This window comes from Echiichthys vipera, assembly GCF_963691815.1.
Source record: "Echiichthys vipera genome assembly, chromosome: 3".
NCBI lineage: Eukaryota > Metazoa > Chordata > Actinopteri > Perciformes > Trachinidae > Echiichthys > Echiichthys vipera.
In genome coordinates, this window is record NC_139828.1 from 25,651,672 (window position 1) to 25,664,943 (window position 13,272).

Below are 13,272 nucleotides of genomic sequence, written 5' to 3' on the forward strand. Positions count from 1 at the left end.
CAAAAAAACACCATGGGATGATTTTGTTCATCATTATAAAACTAACACTCGTAGTGGTATTGTAAAGTTTGATTTTAAAACCAGTTTTCAAATGATATTCCTGTCCAGTTTAGACAACATGATTGTGTATCACAAAATCTCGATATGACAATTAACTGCCATATTGAATTATCGTCCGGCCCTAAACGAACAAAAAATGTCACATGAGACTATAAATAGATCGGCTCTTAGAACAGGGGTAATCAAATGACTGGTGTTGTGGGACAGTTAAGCACTTCAGGAAGCCCACCAGCGGTTTGATTACAGCGCGGCAGCTCTTTGCTGTGGTACCTGAGAGCAGCACCAGGCTGCAACAATGGCTCATTTAGCCCCCCTGTAGGCCTCCTGGTTCCCAGCATCACATTCCAAACAGAGGTCATAGGGCCCACCTGCTATCCCACATCAAAGCTCCAGGTGAGGTGAGGAGGAGCCCATCTGAAGAGGTGTGGCAGCTCAGACTGCACTAAAATGAGCCTCATCTGTAATTAGCCTTAGCATTTGTGTTGAGGCACAGGTTTTTCATTTCATGTGCGGGGTAGACTCATGCTGGCAAAGTGAACACAATCAGCACATTTTTGTCTCGAGGTTTGGACAGTATTTAGTAACGTGCTTTATTAAAAATATCAGTAACAGTTAGATTATAATCATTTATTAAGGCATCGTGTTATTTTTCACAACAGCTGACCTTACACACGCTCCCGCTCATCAGTGCTATAGTTGATCATTTCAGCAACTTACATCCAGAACAAAGTTGTTGCAGTTGTTCACTAACGGTCTCCTTCAGCGGAGCAGCTCAGCAGGTCTGCAGGCTTTAGCTGTGCCTCTACCCTGCACGTAAACACTTGTGTGCCCCCACCTGCTGCAGCAGGTCAGCAGCAGCGATATCAGCATCAGCTGGGAGGATGTGGGCTCAGAGCGGATTACCGAGGAGACGGGTATTATTCTGTGCCTACTGGCATGGGGACTCTACTCTTTGTGTTTTACTAATCAGACCTCAGAGGGGACTTTCACCAGCAGCTGACAGCAGACACTCGCAGAAACAGCAGCATTGTTTTCTTCAGTGACAGCAAGCAGACTTTTATTTTTAGATTTTTGGCAACAAGGAAAGATGCAGATAATTGTCTTTGCTGTGAGATGATGAGCATCTTTTGTTTCAGCATGTTGGTTCGTGCCCTGTTCAGGTCAGTAGCATTTATTTTGTTGTTAGTGTCGTAGCACTGCAGTGTGTGCTCAGATGCATCTAGATGTTCGTGTCAAGTTATTTTTTATTTTATTTTCATGTGCAGGTGAATGATTTTGTGTACTAGCTCTTCAATCTCCGATAAAAGGCCACACAATACTGGATTGTTCACTATTTCAGTGAGTTACCCATAATGACAATAACACACTGGTAATTGATATTTCTTACTTAATATTTGAATTATGGATTCATGTATCGACCGTCCTGCACATCCTTTGGCATTCCCCCGTACCCTTGATGATCCTCCATTGTGGGTTAAGCGGGCAGTGTTGTTTCAGCAGTTTAGATTACCACTCCTGTTCTCCTGTAGCACACCATAAACAGATTAGTGGTAGCCCAAGTCAGGGCCTGGCCTGACCATCTGTACCCAGCGCTGGGGTGGGGAAGGGGACAAGGGGGAGGAGTGTGAGCAGATGTTCCGGTGGAGCTGGAGGGCAGTGTGGCACTGGAGCCGAGGGACATCTCTGCAAAGACATGAGGGACACAGCGTTTCTGTGGAGGTGACTGAGGACTGATTTAGAACCGCACAGCTCTGTCATGGCTCTAGGATGCTGCCTTGCACTTACATCCCAAGGTACTGTATAATTTACCGAGGCCTTAATTGAGCTGCAATTACCTCCGCATTCACAACTTGCTACTTTGACCACAGCGGTTAGACAAACACGTCTCCACTTTGTTTGAGTGTTGTCACAAGATATAAGAGATGATGAGATGAAAGTGCTCTTCTGCTCTTGTGCTGGAGGCATTTGCTTGGTTAGTTTAACCTGTGTTACAGAGTGTGAACACAACCCAACTGTGGGGAAGCCCTGCATGCTGTGACACCCAGTTGTTGATGCATTGTTTGTTTTGCTCACTGAGAAAGCCCCATAGGGCCAAAACTTCTTGATTCCTCCCCCTGGTAAGAATCTTCTTTTTTTCTTTGCATTTTGTGCAAAAATTCCCAGTTCATCACGAACTCACATAGCTGACTGTCCATGCTCACCTTTTCCTTCTCATAGTGTGACCTAATGACTGACATATGCGGCAGTGTTTTCCCAGGCCGCTGGCAAATTGTAGGTGTGTGAGAGTGTGGGTGTGAGGGGTTTGGCTCGGCTCCTGTCTGGGCCAGCGCTCAGTAAATTACAAGGCAGTGGGAGTCCCATGATGCAGGCTTTCATCCCGCCTTCTCCAGGCCTGCAGGCCTGCTGGCAGGGCTGATAGCGGTGAGGTTGCTGGGAGATGATCCTGCCGCAGATGAAGAGGAGGAGGAGAAGAAGAGATTGATAGGCTGTGTCAAAGTGCAGATAATACAGTGCTAGGTCTCACCTTTCATCTCACATTCAGAAGGAGAGTTAAGACTCAAAAGAGGAAAGTTTTATAGCATACAGACAAAATCAAGTAAAGAAAGTCTTTTTAGCATTTTTGCTAACAGTCTAGATGTTCTTCTCACCTGAAGCCATGCAGCTCTTTTGACTCGGTGTGGCATGTTTAAGATCACTCGGTGTGGATGTGAGAGAAAGAGAAAGCAGTCAAAAGGTGAATGAAATGTCTAAAGGCTAATGTGTTTTCTTTGGCCTCATTTGGGGTAACAGCTGACCACGGCTCTCCCATTAAAGGGTTTCCCCATATGGGCTTCTGACTCCATGAAAAACATTTTAAAGGCCTCTCATGCACTCATGCTTTGTTGTATACGTACAGCCTCACTGGACTAGGGGTCACAGATTCCATTGAGCAATGTGAAAGGAAGTACTGGCGTGTTTTTAAGCCGGGGGGAGACAAAAACAGGGAAAGTGAAATGGAGTACATTATAGTCTGTGTCCTAGTTGTTGTTATTGTTGTCAAATGGGTTTTTAGTTTGCCGGTGACGGGTGTCACAGCAGGGCCAACAGTTCATTTCTCAGCAGGGAGGCAGGGAGGGGACAGGCCGACAAACAGTGTCAAAGGCCTCATATCTCCCAACACATCACTGGCAAGTCACTTATCTCATCACAGTTCACAGCAGAAATGCATCATAGGCTGCATCCACACTACTACGTTTTCATTTTAAAACGCATATCTTTTGCCACGTCTACACTCCGCGTCCATGCAGGGCCCAGTGTATGTGCATCATCATTAATGTAATGTGTGTTTTCAGGCGTTATTTGTGATATAATGCTAAAATGCTTGTGTGGACTGAGATCGTTTTTGTAACAAACCGCTGTTTTTAAAATAAAAATGTAGTATTAATAGTTCTAGCCATAATTTCAAGTTCTTCTGTCTTGTATAGTTAATTGCCACACATTGACATACTCATATAGATCGGTGACAAATCAGAGAAAAGACCAGCTTGAGCTCACTCTGATGCCTGGGAGCTTAGTATGTAGCTAGAGCCAGGAGATGGATAGCTACAAACTTAGCTTAGCTTACCTTATCTTGGTTTAAAGCATATATTTCTGAACTTTGGACATAGCCAGGCTAGCTCTTTGCCCCTGCTTCCAGTCTTTACGCTTAGCTAAGCTAAGTTTAGCTAACCATCTCCTGGCTTTAGCTACATAATAGCTCTTGGTCATATTGAGTCAACTAAATCATATATATTCATTTATCTTCAACCGCTTGTCCCTATCGGGGTCGCGGGGGGGCTGGAGCCGATCCCAGCTGTCTCAATCATATTGAGTCAACTAAATCTCGACAAAAAATCAAAACAAATGTTGAACTATTCCCTTAATAAGAATGCTTTTCCAAAGCCAAGTCACCTTCTTTGCTGCTAATTACAATTTGGTTCGAGACGGTTAGCTTAGCTTAGCATAAAGACTGTAAGCAGCTAGCCTGACTCTTTCCACATGTGAGTGGTATCAATCTACTTGTCTAACTCTAGGCAAAGAAGCAAATAAGTGTGTTTCCCAAAATGTCAGGCTAGTCTTTTATGTTTTTCCTTATGCAACTAATTTTGTCAGCTTTAATTACAATTTACTTATCATGATATGATCGTACAATTCTGCTGAAAATGAATAAACATTAACATTGAATTGTTAAGGAAATAAAAACATGGCGTGTGGTAAAACATTTTCATTATGAAGTAAATGAAAATAAGAGAATAAATCTACTCTGAGTTAACCTCCAGTATCTACAGCTAAGCGGGAGACACAACACAGAGCTCGTTTTCAGGTCATCGGGGTCACCAGAGAGGGCTTTAAAATCACTTTGGGGCGTTTTATGGAAAACGTCAAGTGGTCTCTGGGTAACAGATAAACACATCGGCTCTCCTGGGGACTGCATGCAGGGCACCACATTTTTTTTTTGGAAAGGACATGTCAGGAAACTCACAGGAGCTGCTAGAAAATCACTTTACATGTGGAGCAGTTTGATCAGCAGCAGACTGAGCTTCAGTTGGGTCTCCCTGACCTTTGGTAGCTGCAATCAGCACTTGAAGTATGTCGTTTTTGAGTGAAACAGACCAAAGTCGGCTTCTGGCTGCACTACAAAGGAAACTTGGAGTGTGCTCAGCCAAAGCTGCCTTCTAGCAGTTACGGGGGTCAGACTGAGTGTGTTTCGGTAAAGCTGCCATGTCAAGGACAAGCCCAGAAATGTCCGCCAGGTAGAAGAAGACAGACAGATGTGTGTGTCTGCCAAAGCAAAGGCTTAGCAGTGTTAATCCTCTACATTTTACCTGGATTCTCCTGCGGATGTGCAAGATGTTATCTCACGCCAATACCTGACTAAACGACGTGTGTGTGTGTGTGTGTGTGTGTGTGTGTGTGTGTGTGTGTGTGTGTGTGTGTGTGTGTGTGTGTGTGTGTGTGTGTGTGTGTGTGTGTGTGTGTGTGTGTGTGTGTGTGTGTGTGTGTGTGTGTGTGTGTGTGTGTGTGTGTGTGTGTGTGTGTGTGTGTGTGTGTGTGTGTGTGTGTGTGTGTGTGTGTGCATGCGCGTGCTTACACGCAAGAAAGACAGAGATTTATTTTTTTCATTTCTTGACTTGTGTACGATTAGAGCGGCAACTAATGATTATATTCATTGTAGATTATTTTTCTTGATCTATAGATTTGTTGTTTGTTTATAAAATATCACAAAATGGTGAAATATTTCCATCAGTGTTTCCTCAAGCCCAAGACGACCTCCTCAAATGTCTTGTTCTTACCACAACTCCAAGATATTGAGTTTACTGTCATAGAGGAGGAAAGACACCAGAAAATATTACGTTTAAGGAGCTGAAATTGAGATTTTTCTTCCTTTCAGAACGACTCAAACGGATTGGATCAATTATCAACATAGTTAGTGATTGATTTAATAGTTGACAACTAAATGATGCAGCTCTACACATGATTATTGATCATTCTTTACTCCGGTGTTTATCTTATTTATTGCATATACACAGAAAATGACTGTATAAATCACTTCTCCTTATATCAGTAAACATCTAAACAAGAAAACAGCTCTTTTTCAACTCACTTTTCCTCCTGGTCCATCCCCTCCATGTATGATGTGTAATTTGAGAGCTGTTACCTGAGGAGGTGTGAGGGGGAGCAGTGAGATTAGTCCAGGTACTGCTCAGTGTTTAGAGGATGAAAGTCACAGTATCAGGTTGCATTAACACCTATTGTTTGTCTGCAGGTAATACCATTTCATTAGTAAACAGGCTATTGTCCTGCTTTTCTTTCTCTCCCTTCGTCTCCACAAACATTTCATAACCGTCCGCTGCTCTCAGGGCACCGCATTATTGCAGTAATGGAAAGCTCATTAGTTACATTTGTCTGAGACTGTTCACCTTAATGATGTTAACCAGCGACAGTGTAGCACCGCAAAAATGCCAGAGTGGAAATTTAAAGGTCTCCTGACTAGTACCCGTGAAGCTCAGCAGGCTGCCCTTTGTGAGGGAGGCATGTTGCTTTTCCATTACATCTGTTGGCATGGCCATTATATGCAGTGGATCCAGTGACACACGCTGTACCTCATTTATCAGGAAAGACGTTAAAGGGTACTTGAAGCTGTAACGTGAGCTGAGTTTGTGACTCTTTCCCCTGCTGAGCACAAGCTGGGTGATTGCATTATATTGGCAGAGAGCTTGGAACCATCACACAGTATCTGAGGAGGGCAGTGGGGGTTAAATATGGCTTTAAAAATATGCAGTTTACATTTGTCTAAAATGATTCAAGGTTTTTGCTTTTGTTGTGGTCTGACCTGGTCCCTCTCTCTCTCTTTGACAGCGGTGTCTAACCTGGATGTGGAGAGTAAGCTGACATCCCATTACCAGGCTCCCTGGCACCAGCAGAGGAACATTTTTCACCCCTCAACACGGCCAGCATGCGTTGTAGACCTCCACAGGCAAGCCAACCTCAGCCTGTGGGCCCTGCACCAAGGTGAGGCCCCTCTGACCACGACACACAAGCACCAAACGTTTCACTCTCTGTCCTTCCCACTTTGTCCTCTCTCCATTTTTTATTTGACATGTCATTAAAAACACTTTCTTGGTTGTTTGGGTTATTGGTTGGTTTTATTTTAAAAAGGATACTTTAGAGATATATTCCCTCCACCACAAGGTCTGCTTCTTGTTGTTAGTACCGTGTTATTCTGGTGTTGCACTGCCCACTAGTGGACATATTTAGCAACTGCACCCTGTTTGTAAGAGCAGGAGAAGATAGCATGAGCTATTAGATGACATAATAGGAAAATTATTCAAAACAACTGCACTACACTCTACACACTACACATAGGGATTTATAAGTGAGTCTGTGTGGTTGTTGTTGTTGATAACTGATCATTATTAGCTTCACAAAGGCAGTGTTCATCGGAGGCATACTGTGTTTATTGCTTTGTAATGTGTCCAACCTCTTTATTTCTGCACTGGGCTTTCTTGTTCCTCCAAAATGTTTTTAAAGTATATATTCACACACTCACACTTCTCACATGCCCATTTGTGCAAAGAGTTTTACATGATTCTCGTTGCAGATCACCAGAGGAGGCGATCGGGCAGCAGAGAGCGGAGAGTAACCATCTCGATCTTGGCTGTGCCCCCGATGCCCGTGCACCCCTCCCACCACATCGTCCAGAGGCAAAAACAGAGGGACACAAGTTTGGCAACGGTGAGAAGACTAAAATTAGAAGAACAGCTTTTTTCCTACATGTTGTACGTTTGAATCTGATGTTTAGGAAGTCAGGGAACGGGTCATTGGTAATCTAAATAAATAAGCCTTTATTATGTGACCGTATTCAATTATCTGTTAATCTATCAAATTAACATGAGATTTTACACCGTTCCTTCCTCAGTCATGTAATTTAATTCACGTATTGAGTGCATATTTGTTTTTCAGGCCTTGACTTGATAAATTATGAACTTGCTGTGCAGATGTTTGATGTAATTTTGAAGTGAAATGCACATTTCTTCCTCCAAGCAGCCAGAGAGTCTTGTTAGAGATGCACAAACACAGGTAATAAAGAGGGAAGTGAATGTATAATTATGTTTGATCACCTCGAGAAAAAATGTTGCATAAATCTTTCAGGGAGGGCTATATTTTTCTTCTCATCAACCTGCTTTGACTCATACATATTTCACAGTCTACATTTTACTCCTCAACAAGTTTATCCCAGTATCCTTGTGTATCCTTTTTTTGTCCATGTGTATGTTTATGTTGAATATCTCCGTGTTCTCCATGTTCATCTTGTTATTTGGTTTCGTTGTCCTTTTTTTGTTTCTGTCCTGGACTTCAGTTTGAATCCACCCGCTCCTCCTCCCCTACCGAATGTTGCCGCTTCTCTCCCTGGAGCAGAAAGGTAGAAGCCCCTCCCTCCCTCCTGGCTCCTGTGTGCTCCTTCTAACACTTTATTTCACAACTCCTTACCTGTTCTCGTTTGTGTGATTCCTTCTAATTTACATAATGAGTCTCTTTTTAAATGCATGCCCACTTAATGTAGATGTTCTCAGCAGTGATTAGCATCCTGCTCCAACCAGTTAGTAACACTGGCTAACATGAAACTAAAGAGAGCACCACTTTAAAGGGTATTTAGGGTTTCTACTAGACCACGTAAACTTTCTTTAATGTCAAAAAACACATTATTTTTCTCTTTCTGTCAGTGTGGATACACTTCTATTCTAACCTGACTCTCACTAGATGAATATGGTTCCGCCTTGCTTCACTCCTCCATCTGGGATCGCTCGACTGGGAAGCGATTTCAGGATGCGGGGCCTTATCAAAAATCCTTGCATGTGATTGGATAAACCACTTGTCCGTCATCTTTATTGACCATGCCACTTCAACCACTCACATCCAAACCAACCTGTGACGCTGATGAGAGCGACGCAGGGAAAAGTCAAACAGAACAGCCAACATCGTCTCCACCAAAGAAAGCCTTCAGAGCCGTTCTCTGAAGAAATATTCTCTAGATTGGACAACACGGATGAAAATCACATCTATAAATCCCCGCCCCGCGGTCCTGATTGGCCTGACCATTTTTTGCGGACCCTGAAATCCCTCTGCTATGGAGCGATCCCAGATGGTTGAGTGGAGCTAGGCGGAGTCAAGAAGGAAGCGATGCGGAACGAAAGTCATCTGGTGATAATCAGATTACCCGAATTCTCCCTCTATCTAAAACAGTCCGTTTTAGCACCTGTCTCTTTCTCCTCAGCCCAGTCTGCTCTGGTTGGTCAGCTTTTCCGGGTCTTCTGTAACTGTGCTCTCTGCGTCTCTGCACCATTATTGCAGCCGGGGAATGACTGTAGCGTTACTTTCTACCTATACATAGTATAGTTGTGACCAGTGTTGTGCCTGAACTGAACGTACTATATTACTGCCTGATGATGTGAACGCGTTCATTCTGGCGTCTCTGAATGGCACGCTCTCTCAGGTTAACTTCAGTTAGTAGTAAATTCTATTCTATTCTATTATTAGTAAATAGTAGTAAATAAAGTTGCCAGATTTCTATAGAGCCTTCCAGGCAAAACCCCAGCTAAAGTACACTGTAAACAGGCTTAATATGTAGCTGAAAAAACACAGAATCTGGCAACACTCCGCCTGCTTTATTATAAAAAAGACACAGGGAACCTCAGTTTTTGCAATATGGGACCTTTAAGGATTTCGTCCACTCTGACATGTCACACATTTACGTACTCAGACAGTTGTTGCCGTCCATGAGAAGGGCCATCTTTGACTGTGCAGTATGTGAGGAATGTGTGTGTTTGAGGGCCACAGTCACAGCAGCCAGGGCTTTTCTAATGATAGGGTCGACTTCTCGAAGCTTGCGCCTGTGATTACCCATGATCCCTCTGTGCTGCGGTTTCCACACTGCACCCGTCCCTGAGAGAGCTGACATGTTTCTCTCCGTGCCGTCTTTTTTTCACCAAATGTATCGTGCTTGATGCCAGCTGTGAGGAAGAAATGAGCCTGTGGACAGGGGCAAACACCAAACACTGCCACTCCTTTTTTCTTCCCTCATCCTGTACGTGTCCACTCTTCTTCCCTCTCTTTCACCGTCTCTTTCTTCTACTCTTTCATCCTTCCTCTGCTAAAACCGCCTTTCTGTTCTTGAATCAAATCAGCTGAAAATGCTCTCCGTTTGATTTATATTTTTCTTCTCTACTAGTTAGGAGAAGTTTCCAAGGAAACCAGTTTCTTTTGTGGCCAGGGTTTTTGTCATGGTCTCATTGGTCTGGTGGGAACAGAGAGCACAAAGGCTCGAGAGCTGGCTTTAAATGGGGGTGGGAGGTTGTCGGCTTGTGGAGGTGGGAACCAGTTCAGCCTGAGAATCACTTCCAGTTTCACATGTGTCTCTCTGTAGGAATCTCAAGGTAAGAGCTTAATAGTCTAGATTGTTAGATCGTGGAGATAAAAGTAATAGGAGATACAGTATTTTAGTTTTAAATACATGGCAATAAGATGTGGAGTTCTGGAGAAGTCAGAGGGGAGGACTGTGCAGTGATTGATACTGAAGCTGCTGAATGCCGCTGGGAAGTATTTCCTCTCAAATATTTCCGGAGACCCGTTATTATGCAGGAGAGTCACTTTAAACGCCACAGATTGTCAGAGAATGAGCTAAGAGTTCTCAAACAAGCATGTTGTGACTGGAAATGACTGTTTACACTGTTGGTCACATTTCTGTCGTGTGCAGTGGCTGTTGAGTGAAGGAGACGTCTCTTTTTCTAGTATTTATCCCGGCATGTGTTGTACAGTGTGTGCCAAACTTTTTATTGGTCTGACATTTTTGCAAGCCTGGATACAGTCCCTGCTATTAACTTGTTTGCAGATATAACAATTTTATATGTAACCTTTTTTTTTTTTTTGCATAAAACCTACTGAGTAGAGTCTTTGGATGTTTCCTGTGTTTTCCATTTTCTGGCTCACTCTAAAGCATGCTTTTTATTTCCATTACTCAATGAATCCAGCATGAAACTCAGCTCCTGAAAGGGCACGTGTAAGGATTTGACTCTGACATTAGGCATTCTTTGCAGCAGATTGATAAAACACTAATCTCTGCATCTAGCCTTTATCCTTCCCAGATGACAATACCAGTGAAATCACTGACTTAAATCACTGCACTCTACACATTCCCTCATTGAAGCTGAGTTTGGTCATTTTTAACCCCACCATACCATTCCTCATGTTATTCCACCTAACCATAACAACCTAACCATGCAAATATCCATCTGTTGCAGGCTGTGCCCTCTGACCCCGACACTGATGGGGTGGCTCTAGGTCACCGGCCCAAGTTTCCCATCCCTAACATCCCCTCCACCCTGGACAAGCAGACTAACTGGTCTAGAGCCCTGCCGCTGCCCACCCCCGAGGAAAGAATGAAAACCAATTCCCAAGTCATCAACTCATGTGTCATCCCCATTAATGTGACTGGTAAATTCAAAGCATTATGTTTTATAAGTCAATTATTGTCACAGGACTCAGCTGGGGTCTAGAGTTCTCAAACTTCTTGTTTGCAGAGATTGCCATTGTGTCCCTCAGCAAAGCTAGTTCTCTTTAGCTCTGCTTTAGCTTTTTAAGTTTTTTATTTTTTGAAATTTTGGGGAATCCACTTATTTGTGTCTTTCTTAAAGTTAGATAAGAAGATTGACACCACTCATGTCCATCGGTTAAATATAAGGCTACAGCTAGGGGATGTTTAGCTTAGCTCCAAAAAGTGTTTTTGCTGAATGTTTTAGCCTGTATGGATTCAAAAATTACATATAACCACTATTATTTTTTAGCCTTAGGTGCTGTTAGTTGTATTTTTTTTTAATTTGATAGCAACTGTTTCCCCAGGCTTACAATCTTAGGCTAAGCTCAGTTAAACTCATCGTCTCCTTACTGTAGCTAGCTATTTAGCGCTGAGACATAAGAGTCAATCTTCTAATCTAGCTATGGCAAGAAAATAACAAATAAGCCTGTTTTTCAAAATGTCAAATTATACCTATAAAGTTGTGATACAGACCTCCAACTCTCACTCATTAGCACGTTATTTATTTTTTTGTACAGTTCTAACAAACAAGATATAATGTGTTTATTAGATTTAGAGAGATAACATTTGACAGAACCAAGCGATCTTTATCCCTCTGTTTCCAGTCTTTATGCTAGGCTAAGCTAACTGTCACCTAACCATAGCTTCTAGCTACGTGTGACCTAGCCATAGCATATTTAGTGCCCAGACATGAGTGGTATTGATCGTCTTAGCTAAGTCTTTGCTTGAAAGTCGCAAAAGCTTCTTTCCCAAAATGTCAAACTGTTCTTTTAATATTAACTGTTGACCGCTAACAGTCAGACAGAATGAGTCACAACGATCTCCTCATTAACATCGTACAAAATTGTTGTGTCGAGTCTGCTATGAATTCATGAAATATTTGGAAATTCTGCAATGAAATATATAACCTAATTTTCATCAAAGGCATCAATGTGCAAGTCGTGCTTTGTGCCCCGTGAACCTTCTTTCTCGAGCTTCGACACTTTGTGGCTGTGATTGCGAGTCAAGATGCTGTGACTTGAATGCCAATGAGTTCGGTCCAAATTGTTGAAAAGAGCTGCCCGATGTAATTTACTCTCATTCACATTGACTCAAAAGGATAGTTGTACTCCAACAGTGGCTGAGTCAGACACAGTTGAGGGAAAAATGCACATTGTAAGCAAAGTCCAGCGATTGCTATGGTGCTGAAAGGCCTGAACTGTTATCACATGAGAGTCATAACGTGTGTGGAGAGGGAGGGAAACAAGGAGGAAACGCAACAAAACTGAACCAGAAAGCAGGATTTTTCCTTTGGCTAGTTACCCCATCACCATGCTGACTGTTTTTTTATGCTTTGGCTAAGGATCCAATATTGGTTACTATTTTTTATTTCTTTACATTTCATATTGTGACCGTATAGACTTTACATTAGGTAGTAAGTAACTCTGCACTCTTACTCCAGGTGCCCAGATTGTCTTACTGTGAGCTCTATCAGAGCCGCTGCTTACTGCTATTTCTGTAGAACATCTAATTTAGTTCAGCCAAGCGTTTTGTTTAGAGGTTTTCTTTACGAGACAGCGTGAGAGTTGAAAAGGAATCGCTGCAGTTGCCGCTAATCAAAGATTCCTCAGATGTCCCCTCTCTGTTGCAGGCGTTGGCTTTGACAGAGATGCTAGTGTGCGCTGCTCGCTTGTTCACTCGCAGTCTGTGCTTCAGAGGAGGAGGAAGTTGAGAAGACGGAGGACTGTCGCCGGCGTTCCCCGACAGGTGCAGCAAGACTTGGGTATGTAAATCACTGTGACTCTGGATCAGCAGACTCTCACTGTCAGTCACAGAGATTTCAAATTTTATTCAACTGCTGCTGTTAAGATAAAATGTTTTACAGTGTTACTTAAAAAAAGGCTTTAGTGTTTAGGATCTAAATCACACACTACTGTATTAAGTATCTATCTAATGTATCTGTCAAGACAATAGTTATAATATTAATAGAAAACGTCTGTTTGTCTTTAAATCTTATCCACATCAGCAGTAAAACTTAAGAGTAAGTCAACATAAATATGAGAGACATCAACCAGTGATGCATATTTTCAGTGTTTTTGAGATATTTTTGGGCTATTTCATGC

The 13,272-nt window shown here is 42.7% G+C and overlaps 1 protein-coding gene across 1 annotated transcript in view; it reads left to right on the forward strand.

Moving 5' to 3' along the window:
- Positions 1-13,272, forward strand: part of nhsa (Nance-Horan syndrome a (congenital cataracts and dental anomalies)) — a 59,437-nt gene that overhangs the window by 38,728 nt on the left and 7,437 nt on the right. Inside the window, exons 2-6 of the mRNA XM_083911536.1 lie at positions 6,439-6,591; positions 7,181-7,314; positions 7,940-8,002; positions 10,878-11,070; positions 12,801-12,932. Coding sequence (XP_083767662.1) covers positions 6,439-6,591; positions 7,181-7,314; positions 7,940-8,002; positions 10,878-11,070; positions 12,801-12,932 — 675 coding nt within the window. The remainder of the gene's footprint in view (positions 1-6,438; positions 6,592-7,180; positions 7,315-7,939; positions 8,003-10,877; positions 11,071-12,800; positions 12,933-13,272) is intronic.